The sequence below is a fragment of the Chamaea fasciata genome, unplaced genomic scaffold (assembly GCF_029207755.1).
Source record: "Chamaea fasciata isolate MVZ Bird 193981 ecotype frontalis unplaced genomic scaffold, bChaFas1.0.hap1 SCAF_3, whole genome shotgun sequence".
Taxonomy (NCBI): Eukaryota; Metazoa; Chordata; class Aves; order Passeriformes; family Sylviidae; genus Chamaea; species Chamaea fasciata.
The window spans coordinates 73,106,146-73,124,142 of record NW_027094088.1 but is presented as its reverse complement, the minus strand read 5'-3'; the positions used below and the strand labels follow the sequence as shown (position 1 = coordinate 73,124,142).

At 37.4% G+C, this 17,997-nt stretch overlaps 1 protein-coding gene across 2 annotated transcripts in view; it reads right to left on the bottom strand.

The window, feature by feature from the left end:
* Positions 1-2,161: 2,161 nt before the first annotated feature.
* Positions 2,162-17,997, bottom strand: part of SIM1 (SIM bHLH transcription factor 1) — a 48,812-nt gene continuing 32,976 nt past the window's right edge. For both annotated transcript variants that reach the window (XM_066179498.1, XM_066179497.1), the window contains 3 exons: positions 16,421-16,586; positions 8,621-9,026; positions 2,162-5,939 (listed from right to left, as the gene is read on the bottom strand). In XM_066179498.1, coding sequence (XP_066035595.1) covers positions 5,209-5,939; positions 8,621-9,026; positions 16,421-16,586 — 1,303 coding nt within the window. In that variant the 3' untranslated portion in view covers positions 2,162-5,208. The remainder of the gene's footprint in view (positions 5,940-8,620; positions 9,027-16,420; positions 16,587-17,997) is intronic.

Here is a 17,997-nt window from a genome sequence, read left to right as displayed (position 1 = left end):
GACAAAAAGCTTTTTTCATCTTGAATTTGATCTTTCCTTTCAAATATAGCTTAATAGATGGAGTCATAAATTAACTCTTTTCAATAAAGGATATATTCCTAGCAACTTAGAGCCAGATTTATCTACAGAACTCTTGCATACATAAGCTAAATGCCGCAGTGAAGTTTAATGTCACAGCATTTTCTTTTCATTAATAAATGCCCTAAGGAAATGTGAAATGGAATCACACTAGTGCTCTCACTGTTCTGAAAAGAAGACTATTTCATTTTTCTGGTCTTCAAAAGAACAGCTAAATCCTCCACTATACCTCTAGAAGACTTTCCAAAACTGAAGGGCTACAGAAATCTGGAGGTTTTTTGATTTCCTTTTTTGTTGTTGTTGTTTTTGGGGTTGGTTTGGGGTGGGTTTTTTAGCTTCTCAGTGCACACAGCTGAAATATTTAACCATCAATACTAACTGCAAATAACACAGTTTCTCGTCCACACCATGGAGCTATCTGGAGTTAAGCCAGTATACCTACAGGAAAGTATGTTCATCCACCATTGTCCCTGTAACAATAATAACAAAGCCTGTATTGCCTTGAGGCTCTTAGCTGCTTGAAGTAAACTTGCAACTCAAGGAAAGAGCAGGGCCTGAATCCATTTGCTGCCAGACATTAACTATAACCACCTTAAAATAGACATAGCTAGCTCTAATCCTGGAACTGTCTGCTATAATCCCTGTTACACGCAGGCTTGTATGCAGAAGGTCTGAAACCAATGTGTATGCCACAGCTTTGTTCCATGACTGAAAGGTTACCTGACCTTTGGAACAGCCAGGCTATTTTCTGGGGCGGCTGTGCCTTTCCCAGAAATAGTATGCGACTTTTTATTTTTTCCAACTCACTCAGCATGCTTGCATACATGAACATATGGTGGGTTAACATACTTAGGGACATAAATTAACAAATGCTGCATGTGTGGAGACAAAGATGAGATTCAGATAACAGTGATTGAAAGAGTTTAAAAGAGGAGAATTTCACTGTGTAACCCACAGCGGTATTGCAGACAGATCAACAAAAACCATTTTTAAAGCTTAAGAAATACTTTAGGGGCTCTTCAGCTGGGAGAGATGCACTCATTTGTTCAGAACATAAATAACTTCTTTTATAGAAACACAGCCATTAGAGTTATTATCTTCCATAGCTCTATACTCACATCTGGACATTTAAGGAAAAAAGAATTACAAAACAACCCTCAAATCTGTTATCAGAAGACAGCTTTCCTTCCTTTGCCCATGTTAAGCAGTACCTTACTCCACAAATATTCCCACTTCAATAAATGGGACAAATTGCTGAGTAAGGTTCTTCTTTTAATTTAAGAATTGCTTTGCAAATTTGTCCAAAAATCACAAACTCTATGCCCATGGGGTGTGATTTTATATAAAGACTAGAGGGGTTTTAATTTCTTTAAACAAAAGAGATACACTAAGATTGTAACGCACAAAAACCATAATGCACCATCCACTCACATCAATAAGAGATGGTTTGAAAGAGCTGTGGTCACTCTGTATTTGCAGTGGTTGCAAAATATTAATTTCATGTTAATAGCTAGACAGTATTATGTTAGAGAAATGATGCAATACAGCAATTTCTATTGTTTCTGTTCCAAAACACAACATACATACCTTACTTAAAATTATAACCTTTAGCTAATGTGATACATTTGAAACTTATTTGGTTCAAAAGCCTTTCATTTTTCAATTTTTCAAGGTATTTCTTCCCATCTGATTTGCAGAAAGGAGAAACATAAAAAAAATATTATATCCTTGAAGGATACTAAATGAAAATTTGAATTACATAAATATGTAATGGAAAAAATAAGCTTTATACCATATTGAAAAGCACATGTAATATGAGCTGCAGTGATATTATATGCTATAATTAAGATTGCAGACTTGCTTTCATGTAGCATGTAGCATGCAGAGTCTATGTTTGCAAAACTCAATGCTTTCTGTCAATTAAGAAGAAATTCCTGGCTATCTAAAGAAGCAGGATAGCAAACAAGCTGACAAAAGACATCCATCTCCAGCATACTGTATTGAAGTGCTAAGGACTGCCAGTTGCTGGAATCTCATGAGGAGAGAGAGCATCAACCTTTGCTTGTTGCACAACGTGGCTGCATGTAGAGACATCTCTACTGATTTATTCCATTCATTACAGTGCATTTTTTTGCATTTATAGTGGACTAGAACTACTGAAAATAGGACAAATAACTACAGTTTTGGGATCACTGTCAATAAGGATAGGAGACTTTTATTGCATAGCACACTGGCTTTTTTCCCTAGGTGAAATCATCTTCTGCTGAACATGTTGGTCTTATGAGTCTTCTATTTTTCAAAGGTGCCCATCAGAATGCAAATGCAACAGTCACCAGAGTGTGGTTTCCTGACTGCTTGTGGCCATTAGACCACAGCCAGGGAACTGCAGCTGGTCTGCAGAACTCTGTTGCCTTCTAACTAAAAGTTTGATAGCAAGAGTGCTTCGTGATCCCAAGAAACTTGAGTGCTGAGAAAACCCCATTCATTCCAACGGTTTAGGAGACTCTTCTGTAGTACAAAATAATATTGACACTTAGGCGTGGTTCTATATGTACTTGTAGGGATAATATGACACCATGTACCTCTCTCCTAATTCGCTTTGCAAATTGTGTTTTAATACTGTAAAATGAGACTCCAAGTACAAGTTTATTCATATCATTCATAGGAACAAGTGAAATAAATATGTATCCAGAACTAAATTTATCAAAAATACTTTCTTATTCCTATGCTTTAGGAATATATACAATTGTTAGGCTGAAATAAGTCCATTTTGGTCCATTTCTTCCTCTGAGTTAACAATTGTCAATGTTTTTCTTCCCCTCAATTATTTGCCTTGTTGTTAAAACAAACAAAATCTCTATCTGCTTCTCTTTATGACCTTCATTATCCATTTGGCCAAGAGTCAAATGAAGTTCTTGCCAAATCATTTTGCTCTCATTTTGCCTTGGCTATCATTCAATGCCCTGTCTCTCATTTCTGCCACTAGTTCAAATAGTTTTAGACCATTATTTATCTCTCCTCTGTGCGGAGTTTGGTGCACATCAGCGACATTACCCCTTACTCTTTTCCCTTACAAAGATGACAGATCCAGTTTATTTAAAGCTTTTATTAGATCTTTCATTCTCTTTATCTTTTGCTGAGCTCTGCTCCACCTTTTCTGTTACGAGGTTTAGATAATAAAGACCAGACTGTGTTGTTCTCCCTTGTGTTCAACATGCATTTTACCAGGAACGATCACAGTGTAGTCAACAAAGCTTGCTTATGGGGTAAGGTACTACTCAGTTCAAGATTCACAATCTGCTTTGGAGTGATCAGGACTATATACAGTATTCCAAGTTCAGAGAGGTAATTTCCTCTGCTTTCAAGTATATCTCTACTTACGTGGTTTATAATGTTATTATTTAGCCTTTGCTTCTGATTAGTTTTATTTGGAAACAGTATTTTTAACCCACCCATAGCATGCTGGTTTATATTTAGTCCCATTGATGACTTAGTCCCATATGTTGAGCTTCTGAATGTTACAAATTAAGCTAGTCTTAGAGCTAATCTCATTTTAGTAACCACCTCAGGTCCTCTTTCCTTCACATTGGTGTAAGAGGGAACAGTGGTCCCTCCTGTTGCAGTCAACTTTGTGACCATATAAATGCCATACAAAAAAAGGACAGGTCTAGCAACTGTGACTGCAAATGCCCTATTTAGCATTTTTAGCATATGTTTGCATTTATTTTTTTCCAATCAATCGGTCTCTTTGTTCACGAGGTTATTAAAAGTTAAATAAAAGTTCCTCTGTCTCTTTTGATGTCTTGTATAACTATAGGACAGACCCTGAAAACACCAACATTCTGAATACAATTTAATTCCTTAGAACACTGATTTCCTGCTACTTTTTTATGTACATACGGCTGATTTTAATATCCATAATATTTTCTGATATTCATTAAATTATCTGCTGCAATCAAGAAGAGAATTCATATTTCTTTATCAAGGTCATGCCTATTACTTTACTGTGTTTCAGACAGAGTAGTTATGATACTCTATACTCTCTTAATTTACTCCAAAATTTGATCAGAAGTTAGACAAACAGCCAAACAGTTTTTACCTATTCTTGACTCATTTATTTTTACATTTATGTACTGCATTTGTATTTTAAAGCAATATTTCTATGATTCTATTGAGTTCCTTCTGTGTTTTAAATTAATTCTTAATTATTCAGCCACTTTTCCTTATTTTATAATTATTACTAAATGGCATACACAGCTACAGGGTTAACTGTTTATCTTGGACCACTCCTAATTCCAGTCTATTGTCCCTGCTTCTCCAGGCAATTTTCTTCCATTTCACTCCACTACCCACCGTGGGCAATCTTTCAAAAACACAAGAACCGTCTCCAATCTCTACAGCAAGACAAGCAAGCCCTTTGCTCTCCTCAAAACTACAGTGAGAACATCCCTCTCTTTTTAATTCATTAGAAGTAAATATTTGACCAGACTAATCATAAGGACTCTTTTCCAATCAAGCACATGTAGATAGCTATGTTTGTGAGTACACAAGGACATAACGATTCGAGGAGTTCTCTCTTCTTTCTCCTTTTTTTTGATTTTATATAGGTCAGCTATGGATGCGTGATACCATTCAGCAGCATAACATGCTTGGCCTTTGGAGAGTAAATAAATCACCAGAAGTACATATTTTGTTGTGCATTTTGAAGGAACACATCCCAACTTCCTGTGTGAAAAGCGTGCATAGCAGTTCTGTTGCCTGGTACCTATGCAGTTCAAAAGATCTGCCCTTGGCAGTGTTTCCAAAAAGCACCTCTTACACAATGTGGATAAACTGCTCTGTTAGCCTGCCACAAGCACTCCCTGCCTGGACCTCTTCTATCCTTCTCAGCATGCATGGCACTAACTTTGAGTTTAGCTCCATTTACTCTAACCCTGCATGCCAGTGCATTTTTTTTTTAAAGTAACATGTTTTAACTAACTTATTCCCTCAAACATTAGGTTCTTCTTTCTAGTGCACTGTGGAATGGGAAATGCTGGTAAGGACAAGGGCATGAAAACATATAATATCTTCCAGTTAGATCTTAAAGGTCATTTTTTTTAAGCACAAAAGTTTTTAGAAAAAAAAGTGTCAGCTTCCATTAGTTATTATAACAGATGTTCCCTTGTGTCCTTGTGCTGGATCTTGCTGCATCCTTAAGTGAGAAGTCACATCAAAGTGGGATCCATTACAGCCTAGTGAATAGTTTCTAATTGTTTCAGAGTCATATAGATGCTCCAGGGCATATCCAGTTAGTGTGTAAGCATGCTTATCAAAGTACTGCCTGTGGGAGCTGTAATAATTTGGAGAGGCTGCTGGGTGGTCTCCTTGGGTTTGATGAGGGGACATGTCTGAATGCAGATAGTCTTTAGCAAGTACCAAACTAGATTTTGATATTCGATCAGAACTGGGGCTACTTATCCTAGACAGTGTTGTGGGGCTGTTGTCATAGTCATTTTCATGTGGGCTCATAATCTTTCCGTCTCGCTGCTGGATGTGTTCACAAGGAGGAGTGTTGGCAACTGTTGGGACGCGGCAGACGTCCACTGCCAACTGCTGCTGAGGGTAGTTTGCAAAACAGATAGCGTGCTTCTTCCCTGTGCCATTAATGGAGACCAGTGGGTCAGGAGTGGTTTTCCGCAGCTGTAGCCTGTTTTCTTCTTCTTTAATCATTTGCTGGGTGGCTCTTATTAGAGTTTCAATTTTGCTGGGCTCATGCGGACTGTTCTGGTACTGCTCAGCACGGTATCGGTCGCCTGACTCGCTGGCAGAGCCAGGATCAGGTGAGCTAACAACACTGTCTTCATCCCAGTGTCCTCTTCCTAGGAAAAGGAGAAAGGAGGTTTAAGCAAGCACTGAGCTTTAAGGAGGCAAGTGATCTTGAAGAACTTGTAATCTGAACCTTATTTCACACACAAAAAATCAAGTCAGAGGTGAGTCGTAACAGCCACCAAAAAAAAATCCCTTGCTTTTCAGTGACAAACTGTAGTTTCCAGTGTCTCCACTTGAAACAAGTAACACAGCTGAAAATATACAGAGAGATCTAAGCAATGCAGGTGTATGGTGCCACCTGATATACTCTTGGGTAGCCAAACACCTGCATAAGCCCAGGAGGTATGGCACCAACTCTAAAGCAGCCCTATCTTTCAGAGCAGCTAGAGGTCAGGCAGGGTATCCCAGAGCATGGCAAAGTGCCCTCAATGCCAGTGTTCAGATCCCTGGCCCCTTACTACCTCTTGGCATCAACAAAGTCTGACTGAATTTGGGCCGTGGTAAAACTAAAAAATGCCAGGGAATTACAAACATACAACTTTCCAAGAGCTAAAACAGAGAAAGCACTGAGAAACAGCTTGTGGTTATGTAGAGATTTTATGCAGGTTACACAATAAATAACCACAAGTAATGAAGGAACTCTTCTTCAAAAGCTCAAGAACCCATAGCTGCTAGACAGGGACTCTGTAAAAATATGATGTCATATCCCGGTGCATAAATATTTTCTTTTGAAATGGGAAAATATGACTACATTCTTACCTCTCTTTAAAAAATAAGGTCCATATACATATGAGAGAAGGTGTTCAGCTTGCAAGTAGCTGAAAGGACAGAATCATACCTGTCAGTCCTCACCAGGAAGAAACTGAGTGACCCCAAGACCTAAACGGTCAACATGATGATAGAGGGCTTGATTTGCTGAGATACATTCCTGAAGGAGGGCATGTGTAGGGCTTGCACAGGTTACTTATTCATGCCTCTGTCTTGGCACACACAAAGTCCTCTTTGGGGATGAAGCACATAGGGTTGGCTGACAGTACTCCTCAAAGCAAACCCATTTTCAGACTAGCACATAAAGTTTCCTCTGTTCTGTGTTGGGTCAGGGCATACAGAGCTGTTTGGGTTGCAGACCACTACCACTGTGGTAGTTCACAGTTCACTATAAAAATCAGCGATGGGCTTTTACAATAAAAATATCCTGCCACTGCTGGGGAAGTACTGAACTGTGGAGTATCATGGGCATGAATTTATCCTTCACATCCTCTTAACAGCAGGACCCAAAATGCCAGGGCCAGTCAGGTTTTTATCCCAAAGCTACAGGCAGACTGAAGACCTACTGAACAACGTAACACTTGATATAAAAAAAACCCACCAAACCTGAAGCACCTGAAATTACAGCAAAGCCAAACAAAATAAAACCAAATTATATTATCCATTTGAGTTAATTATTCTTGATAAAGGTATGGAATTAACATCTAGCCCTTTTGCATTTGTACCTCGGTATGATATTTCTACACTCAGCACGAATTATCATGCATAAAATTTGCCAGAAAATTATCATACTTTGCTAGTTTCTCTTTTTTTTGAGAAGAAAAAGCTAGAAAAACACAATATGGCAGAAGTATGGAACAGACACAAGGAAGGAGGCATGTTCCACAGGAAAAGTTGAGAATGGTCCTCATCGGCAAAATTTTCTGCTCCTTTCCTTTCTTGTTTTTTTCTCTGATTGTATTTCCTAGTGCTTGCTATTTAATAATTTTTTTCTAATCTAAATATAATTTTCCTCAGATTGGAGCAAAACAGAACATTCTTTTTTGTTTACAAAGCCTTGTTCTGCAGATCAATGGAATAGTGCTAATGTTGGAATAGTACTAATGTAATTTGCTTTTATGAGTTCTTTAGAGGCAACATTTGTTTTGATAGATTATTTGGAGTAAAACTTTTTTTTTATATTGCATCCATCCTTAAAACCTTGAATTCTGACTTTAGGGCCAGTTACTGTTTTCTAAGACTCAGCTTATAATTTTAAAACCAAGGACCTTTGGACTTTTCCAAACCCAGTATCAGGCTTTCATTGTGGTTTTTTATTAGCTTCAAGCTCTGAAAATGTGCTAATGCACTGAGTTTGCAACCTGTCAGAAACTAAACAACATTTCAGGCTTGGTGCTGAAAGGATGGAGAGATGCAAATTGGCTTTTATTGAGGATAAATGTCTGAAACCAAAAACAACTGTTAATTTCAATAGTCAAATTTAAATAAACATCAAATCATACAGAATCTAGTAATAACCAGTAGGGAAAAACGTCACTTGGAGAACAATTTCTCCAACAACTTTCAAGATTTTTTAATATCTAGCTTGGATTTAACTCTAATTTTTGGCTAAACACATTCCATCTGAAGTGCCTTGATCCTAAGTTGAATAAAAATGACTTTTCTAGCAAGTGGATTATTTTGTTTACATTTTAAAGATCATGCTTAAAATCTCACCAGTCACATGTTTCCATCTTAATTTCACGGGTTGATGAAAATACAGCAAAATTATATTTTGCTTCATATAAGCCAGACTATAAAACTCAACTCTAAGTATTCCTCATCTCCACAGATGCGATCTCTGAGACAAGAACACACATCCAAAGCATCTCATTTTCCATCTTTCACATAGACAGCTGTATGTTTCTGTCATATTGCTTTAGCTGAGATGGCGTCGCTCCTGCAAATCCTTGTTATGTCTTACCATGAATCCTGTGCACTGATGTTATGTGGGGCATACTGTTCTCATACGCTTCTCTGCTCTCAGGGGACGACTTAGTCAGAGGCAATGCTGAACGAGAGCCCCACCAGCTCTCCCTTCCCGGCTGTGTCGTGCCAAGGAAATACCGGCCAGCTTCGCATCTGCCTCCTTCACAGGCCTGAGTGTGGAAATGCGTGTCATCGGCCAGCCTGGAATGGTCCAGTGCGAAGCCATAGCAGAGTGCGCTGCGGTCTGAGTACTGTCTGTAGGCACAGGAGACGTCGTGGTGCTGGGAGCTCGGTCTGTCCCCAGGCTCCAGCAGCTGGGGAGAAGCCGTGTCGGTCAGTGGGCTCCCACCCCACTGGCTCTCATGGTCAGACTCGGATCTCTCAGTGTGAAATCCAGAATACTGCAAAACAGGAGAAGCAGCATGGAAATTACCACACCTGGGTGAAATCTGCAAGTAATTGCGCTGGGAAGGCAGAGTATGTATGTGATAGCGTGTTTTTTGTGAGCGTGCCCACATGTCTGCACCTTCTGATTGGGCTCCCGGTCCTTTCCTGTACAACACCCTGTAATGAGCTCACAGATGACAGGACAGACCTCATGAAAATCTAAAACATCCCATGTCAGCTCTTAACAGCCATCTCCTTTATGATGTGTAATATTAGGCCCAGCAACATCGACGTTGCAATTCAATATATTTTTAGTATATCCAGGTTTTTCTTGTTGCTTTGAAAGCTGTGCTTATGCTCAGTCAAGGTGCTCCAATGCACTTCAGCAAAACACTTCCAAAAGGGACTGAAATAACACTGCTCCTGGAGCATTCTCACATGTCAAATCGAAACTGAATGTATTTGAAGGGTTTTTTTCTAAGTGTTCACTCTCTTTTCCTCATATTTTGTTTGTTGATTTTTTTCTTACTTGGAGTTGTATCTTTGAACTTCCTTCCTCTTATTAGTAGGGAAAAGAAAGCTTCTTGTATATTCTGCACTACCAACATTTCTGTAAGGCAAAGCTCTAAAGCGATGGCAGATATGTAGGAAAAATCCCAGTTCCATTGCAATACAGGAACAATGAAAATACCAGAAACTATTTTCCAGTAAAGGTAACTGTTAACCAAAGCAGGCAGAGAGAGCATTTTTCACCCTCACTAAACCAGGGTCCTCCAAACACAGAAAAGCAACTAGTAGGTATTTGGAAAATTAGTTAGAATAAGAGCCGGAGCATTTGCTTAGAGAGAAGTAAGGGTTAAGTTAAATGTCACAGATTTCTAGATATTAATAATGAATGCTTCAAACTTTTACATAGCTTTTGGGAAAGGAAAAGAATGCTTATTAAACCTCCTAGGATTTAGCTATCTCTTTTTGAAATCTTTTTATTTATTGTAACTGTCAAACTTCACGGAACATTTTTAAATCAATTTCACCCATGATTATGGACTGGGATGAGACCAAAGCTGTACATGCTCACCTCTTCAGCACTGCACACTCATGTCACAAATCAATGTATTACAACATGAAACCTTGGAATTCTCCCATTCCATCACTCACCTTCCATATGCCCACTCTGCCTTTTCTTTTAATAGACCTAACATAAGGTTACCTTCCTTTTCATTAGATTAAGTTGCTATGAAACTCCTCATTATCAGCCAGGATCAAGGTTTTATGCACTTACCAATCGAAAGTACCGACCAGATGTTTGACTTACAGAAACTTAAACCATCTGTGCAACATCAGTAGAGTTTTTGGCATTTAATTGGGCATTTCTTCAGTATTCTAGTTTATATTTGTGAATACTGTTTAGGTTATGAACATGATAGGTTATTTAAAGGAAACAAAAAAAGGGTCATGCCTTTGAGTAAGTCAATTATACTTTGTTATTAGTTCTCAGAAGAATATTCATAGGCAACAAGCCTAGCAGTAGACTTGGAGGAGGTCAGAAAGTTGGTACCATGATACTCATCACAAAGGTTTAGAGAGGATAGGACAAGCATGAATTTTCATGAAGGTTAGATAGTTACAGAGCCACAAAAGGGTTCTTTTAAATGCCAATAACTCAACATACACTAACTAGGAACTTCATTCAGTCACCACAATGTTATGTGGTCCACAGGACCATCTGTCCCTTCTATTATCCTTTCAGATCTAACATCTACAAACTGCTTAATCACAAAGACACTTTCATAAATAACAGCTGAATTATTATAAGCTTTTTTACAAAATTGTGTAGATAAAATTAAGTTTCCAGCCAAAAAAAACCAGAAAATATTAGCAAGATTGACACTTAGTATATTTTATCTAGAATGAAAAATATAAAAAAAGAAAAATACATTTTAATCTGGTTTTAATTTTAGAATTATTTTTAATGGTCTTTTTGGATTTGACTTCTATGAACCAGATTTTTTTAATTTTAAAAGTTAAGCAGAAATATTATATTGTATAAGCCGAAATGCAAATATAGAAAAGTCAAGAGTTCATCTATCTTCTTATTAAAACCAAAACTCCTAGTATGTATTTCTTTTGTGAGAAGGACAAGGAAAATTAATTTCCAACAATATTATAATGAAATTTCTTTTTGGACTATTTTTTATGATAATAAATGCCACAGAATCTTCCAAGGTGAGAACTCTAAATTTCCTGTAGCTTTAGTAGATATTCTTCTATTAGTTCTCTTTTTCTAAGGACACTTCAGTGCCCAATGTAGGTTCTCTTGAAGGGAATATCTTCATTTAACTGAAATGTGGTGCAATTTCTGCTTTTATCTTCAACCTAATCACAAAAGGCCTTTGTGCAATTTTCTTAAAGAAGGAGAAATTATCTCAAAGGGTTTATGTTTAGTATATGTTTAGAAATGCACTGTGTGGTGTCACATAACCATGTATGAAGACCAACAATACTTGACTCATCTTCTTTGTACTTGATGTAAATGAAGATTATTTGAGATCTGACCCATGGAAGCTGCCAGGCCATGGACAGTATTAAATTAACCCAGTCAATTGTTTGTGGCCCACATTTTCTGCTAAGGTTTGAAATGACCACTTACTCCTAAGGTGCAACATAAGCAGAGACAGGGCAAAAATATGTTTAATTCACTTTAAAGCCAGCCACATCTCTATTTGTCACCCACAGACTGCCTCTAGTGCTGCGGTCCAACCACTGCCTCTTCTGGGAATCGGATGTTGACAGGTGGAGACTACAAATATGGGCATGTGTGACATGTTGATGGGGGGAGAAATGAAAGGGTGATCAAAGATATTGCTTTACTGAAATGGGAGTGGAAACACTATCTCTCAAGTCAGAATTAGGCTCCCATATGTCAAGTGATGAAAGACCATAAAAAATTGAATCAGATTTAATGAAAATTATGGCAAATTAAAATCAGTTTGGTTTTTTTTCAATCCCAGTCATGTCTCAGCAGAAAAGTTTTATTTTCTGCTAATTTCTGCTGTCTAAGTTCTATCTAGAGTCAGAAGGCAAAACTAATTTATTACTTTTGTGTTTTTGACAAAATTTAATCAGCAGATATTGATAAAGAACTTCAAACTGGCAACATCTGAAATCCCTTCAGGTGATTTCTGAATTGTCATCTGGCATAAAAACCAACAAAACATAAATTAAATAGTCCTCCAGCTGGTCCCTGGAAACTGAATTGTCACCTCTGAAAATTAGAAATGTCTTCCAGAGTGGTAATCCAGTGTACTATCACAGTGAGAGCACACCAGCAGGATTAGCACTGACAAAGAAAAGGTCTGTGGGCCATCACTGATGCATTTTCATCTGAAGAAAAACTTCAGGAGGGCTAAAGAGACAAGGAAATAGGAAGATATAAATTCCATGTCTAAGGAAGCTTACTTTATGAGCGTCCATGGAAGTGTATTAGGTCAGCAAGCAATCTAATATTTCTTGTGTGATTTTCTTTTCCCTGACCTTTCATTCCTACAGGTGTCTCACTGGCCTGAGGACTGATCTTGTCATACACAGCAACATCAGCCTGCTCCAGACACCACCCCAGATGTTCAAACAACAGATATTATAGATATACCATTTTCTGGCAGTCTATTCAGCTTTTTATCATTATAAACATTAAATATATGGTGAAATCCTCACAGAGTCCTCTTTTCCATGAAAAACTTTCACTACATCAGCATTAGCAGCTTTTCTCTTGATTTGCGTCTGAACCATGAGGAAAAAAAAAATCACAAAGGCAGGCTGCATTGTACTAAAAACATATGCATGCTTTTAAATCACTTTTATCTTACATTTTACTAATGTAATCCTGAAATGTAAAATATGCTCTTTTTGCATTCACTCTTATAGGCACAACAGATGGTGAAAGGCTTAGATTAAAGTAATACAGCATGTCCATTAAAATAACCCCTACTGCTGGTGACTCTTCACCAGACCAGGAGTTATGTTTACTATAAAAAGAGGGGTTTGCTTTGCTTTTGAACACACCAGAAGTTGCCAAAGCTTTAGGCTACAAGAAGAAATTAAAACAAAACAAAACCCAGACTGGCTAGAATTCAGTCTGATTCTGTTATCTTTACCCCATTGCATGATATGCCTAAATAGAGACAGATTGCAGAATTAATCCAAATTATCCATCTAAAGGAGATATAAAATCAATATATCTTTGAAATCTGATGTAATAATATCTACCTATATACCTACCCATGAATATCTACATATACCTATAATATACACCTATTTCCAAAAAATTATGTATGCTGTAATACACGACAAAACCTCCATCCAACAGCTCTTAGGTACATCCTTACCTGCAAGTGTGTTTCATGCTTTATATATGTATATATAAAATCTTTATCCAAGAACTAAGATGAGATAAGAAGCAATAAACATTTATTCAGATCTCACCATGAAAAATTTCCACTGCAGGCAGACAACAGGAAATTTAAATATTTTAAAATTTTAATATTTAAAATATTTTTAATACAATAATCATTAATGGGGCGTTAAACTCCACAGCAGTTCAAATGATCATAATTAAAATGTTTTTCCAGTCTTGTTTCTATTGCCTGTGTGTGGAATAAATGAGGTCCTGGACTAGTTTTTGGGAGCACAAAGATGCAGGGCTAGATTTGTGAGGCCCTCACACTGATGATGATTATATTGAGGGGGAAGACTAAAGGCATCTCAACAATTCATTATTTCCTTTTTCTGCAAATATCCACCAAATCTTCATCTGCCTGGTTGCTTCTGGGTTTTTTTCCCACCATCTCTTTCAGCTCTGCACCTCTCTGGTGGTACTGGACTAGAAAAGCACTCTTCAAGTTCTCTGAGCAAATTCTGCAGTTGGGACATGAAATTTGGGGTTCTCTCCTCTCTGCTTGCCTTTCCCCTGCCTGAGGCCAGTTTCACAGAATGCTCTAGCCCACTGTAGTAACAGCATGCAATGTTAATCAGGTACTGACCAATGCCAGTTTAATGAACTCAGTTTTACTTAAGAGTCTGCAAGACCCACATTATGCTATATTTGCTTTTGCATAAGATTTGAGGGGAAAAAAAAATCAATGCTATCTTAGATGACTGAAACATCTACTTTTTGTCCTAGTAGTAAAAATTCAGCTGAAATTGATTAATATAATTTTCATACTGTACACATCTCATGCACCTATCTGAGGGACACACAGCTGGCAATGTGAAGGATTCTCAGTCAGCACCAAATAAAGCATACGATTTATTTTTCTCTTCAAGAGAGAAGCAAAGTAAATGGTAAGGGAAAAAGAAAAAAGGAAAGTAAAAAGTGGGAAAGAAATTATGTACATTTAAAATCTTGTAAGTGCCCTTGACTTTTAGAAGTACTTTGCCCACTGCCATTATTTTACTAATAAACTTCCTGCTTCCTTTCCTCACCACAGCTAAGGCTACTTTGTAAGCCAAAACCCGTGACCCTGCTGTTCAGTTGTGACTTTTAAGTCACACTCTAATTCTCCTCTACTGACTGGCAAATTACATGGGCAGGAGACTGAGGGACACAGGCTGTACCACCTGCTGCATGTTCTTCACAACAGCTTCTCTTAGTCTTTCAACAGTTTATTCAGTGGTGGAGAAGGATGGGAAGGATGCAAATCCAAGCTGCCAGCATTACTTGTGGTGATGGGCTGCAATGAATGGTATGACCATTTTTCAAGATACTGGCAACCAACATGGCTGCTTCTTTTTGAATGATGAAATATGTGACTTTAATATCAGGCAGCTGGTAATGAGGATGCAAAATGAAAGTGGAGACTAAACACCCTGGGCTTTCAGACAACAATCCCTGACAAACCAAAAGTCACAATGCTGCACTGCTCATTCAGTATTTTTTTCTGGTGACAGAAAGAATAAGGAGGTCATACTTTGAGAAATCAGACAGATGTGGAAGAATAACAAGTCTTTAGCTGCAATTATCCTGAAAGCAAATGACTACTTTGGAAAGGACTGTATAAGGCAAGATGAAATGTAATTAAAATACATCAAAGATAATCCTAAAAATTGAATTTAGAATTATTCGTACATGTTTTCCCCAATTCTTTTAAACAGTTTGATTACAATTGTTTGATGTATTGCATTCAAGAAAAAGGCTTTTTTAACAACCCACAGAAACATGTACGAACAAGTGAGCTAGAATAACCTCTGACAAAAGTTAGATTCTTAAAAGTAAGAATTCATATCTAGGTGCTCAATTAAATATTTCCTGTGCCAAAAGCAGATGTCATTTAACTGACATTCTTACCCTTGGCACATATGAGAGGAAAAAGAAAGAAAACAATGAAATTATGTAGACATTTGGGATCACATTGCACACTCTTAGAGATCCGTTTAGAAAGCATTGTGCCTGCAGAGAAACTGTAGTTATTCATGTCATTATCAGTTAAATATTGAGGCTCTTTAAATATTGTACTGAATACTGGACTTTTTAAAAATACATGGCTCTTCAATGTTATATCATGAATGCATACATTTATAACCAGTTTGTTTATATATCCATTTATATCCTCTTATGTAGAGGCATAAGAGCAGCAGGACTTGCATCATTAGTAAACATAGTGGTTATTTTAACAAACATGTTTTCTGAGCTAAAAGTTTGATAATGTAAGGATACAAGTGCTGTGACATTGCCTGCAGAAAGCAGTTGCGTAAATGTATTGTGTAAGTTTCAGTCCACAGACCCAATTGAGTCTGGTTCATTCTCCAAGCTGGGATATGTTCCTTACACACTAGGCTTGAAAACGAAATCTGGTAAATGAAAGTCTACTGATGTCAATGACCTCCTCCTTCTGTTTTCTTCCTTCCAAAGCCTTACAGATAGAAAAGTAGAGATTTTCTTGTTCCAATTCACCAAGTTGTCTGACTGCTTTCCCTCATCAAAACTCACTCCTCTTTACTGCAATTTCAGGATTAACTGGTATCAGACTGCAGCTTTCTAGATTTGTTGAAATTAGTAAAGACCAAGTAAGAAAAAGCAAGATTTCTCAAATGGCAAAACTCACAGTCTTCTCAAACCAAGTATTTCAAAACCAACATTTTCACTTGTCCTGCTGTCCTCTTCTCATTAACTTTGAGCCCTGTGCTGCTATTGTTGTTGATAATGATTTATTATGCATGCCGAAACATAAATGTTTCCAGCTTTTTAGAAGCAGTTTAAAGAAACATATTCTTGCCTCAAGTTTGTATAACCTGCCATCCCTTATTCCCTTTGAGTAACACATTCTTTGGCCCATTCTAGTTACTTGGGTAAAGTAGCAGTCAAAATCAAGATAATCAAAAATATTTAATTTAGTTTTTCAATGACAGCTACCTGTGGGTAAGGTGATGTCCTTGATTTTGACTTTGTGGTCGAGAGGCGAGATTTGCTTCCCTTTCTATTATCCGTTATGGTCGGAGTTGAATTTGCGTATGAGAATGCCGGCTTGGTAGCAGTGACCTGATCCAGGGAGAGCTGGAGTCCTTTATATTCAGTATCCCTATATGAAAGGCAAAAGTGAAAAACAAACTCACTTCATGTCTTAATGGGAAACATTCCTTTCTTCTTAGTGGGGGGTGGAAGCAAAGGATATTTTTAAGAAGAAAGAATAAAACCATCCAGGGCAAGCCAGTATATCCCCCTAATATATTTATGGAGTATAGCTTACTAAGCAATAGCACTGTTTTTATACTGAAAATATGATTGCTTTTTGTATCCAGCTGTTATCTTCCTGATCCACTTCCTTCAGCAATAAAAAGCAATGGGATGGATATTTCTGAGATTTGTATTACAGTTCTACATTGGTCACACAGCGAAGCAGTAAATAGGATACATTTTCCTCAAAACTCTCTTAACTGTACAAGTACACACTTACCATGTGTGTATTATGTGTGTGTTCACATATGTGTATGGGGGGTGCACGTAACAGCCTACACAGATGACTAAATAAACTGAACAAAAGATTTTTTATGGAAAATGCTTGATCTCTAAGGTTGTATTTTTCATAGTTTAAGAAGTTTCAGGCAATTTTGTATTTTTTTTTCTTCTTCTATGGGTCTTATGAGTGTCTATTCATCCATTTTTAGTTTCTTATACCGGTTTACCAGTCAGAGAAAACAGTTAAGTAAATATAAATCTCGTGATTTAAATAGTCTGTCCCTCACTCACAAAATAATAGAGGTTTTCCATGGGGAGCTGTATATAATGTCAGTATTTGAAGTTTGGCGTCAGTTTCTTCAAACAAAGGAATGCATAAAAGTAAGGAAAACCGGCACTGTTCACAATGTCTTACTAAGCATAATGAGGGCACATGCATTGGACTGCACACATCTGCATGTCTGCTGATACCTGGGGGAGTAACAAATGAGCTCTCCAGCTTTCATGTAGTCATACGGAACCTATTCTGACAATGATTTATTAAAAGAGAGCAAAGCAAGAGCTTCTTCCTGACCTACCTACCTGGAGGAAAAAGAGGAAGGATTCATTTTTTTTCCCCTTTGTGTTATCAGTAGAGAAGTCAGGGATAAGGGAAGAATAATGTTTCTCTTAAGCAGTCAAGGAGGCAACATATTTTTTCACACATTATCCCATACCCTATCTAAACCTAAAGATTAACACTTAATGAATTATATTTATAATATATTGTTTACCTAGCTTTAGCAACAATATCTTGGTCTATAATCACACAAATACTGATGTGTAAGCCATAAGAGTCTAACTTTTTTAGAAAGAAACTGCATCACAACCTAAGCATATTACAGCTTAGTTCATTGGAATGGTTTCAGATAAAAGTCAGAGGTAGAAGAATAACCTTGATAAGTCACTGAAAAAACTGAAAAGGATGAATCTTATCTCACAGCAGCCTCAGATAAACCTGCATAACCAACAGATTAATTCATCACAGTTCTACA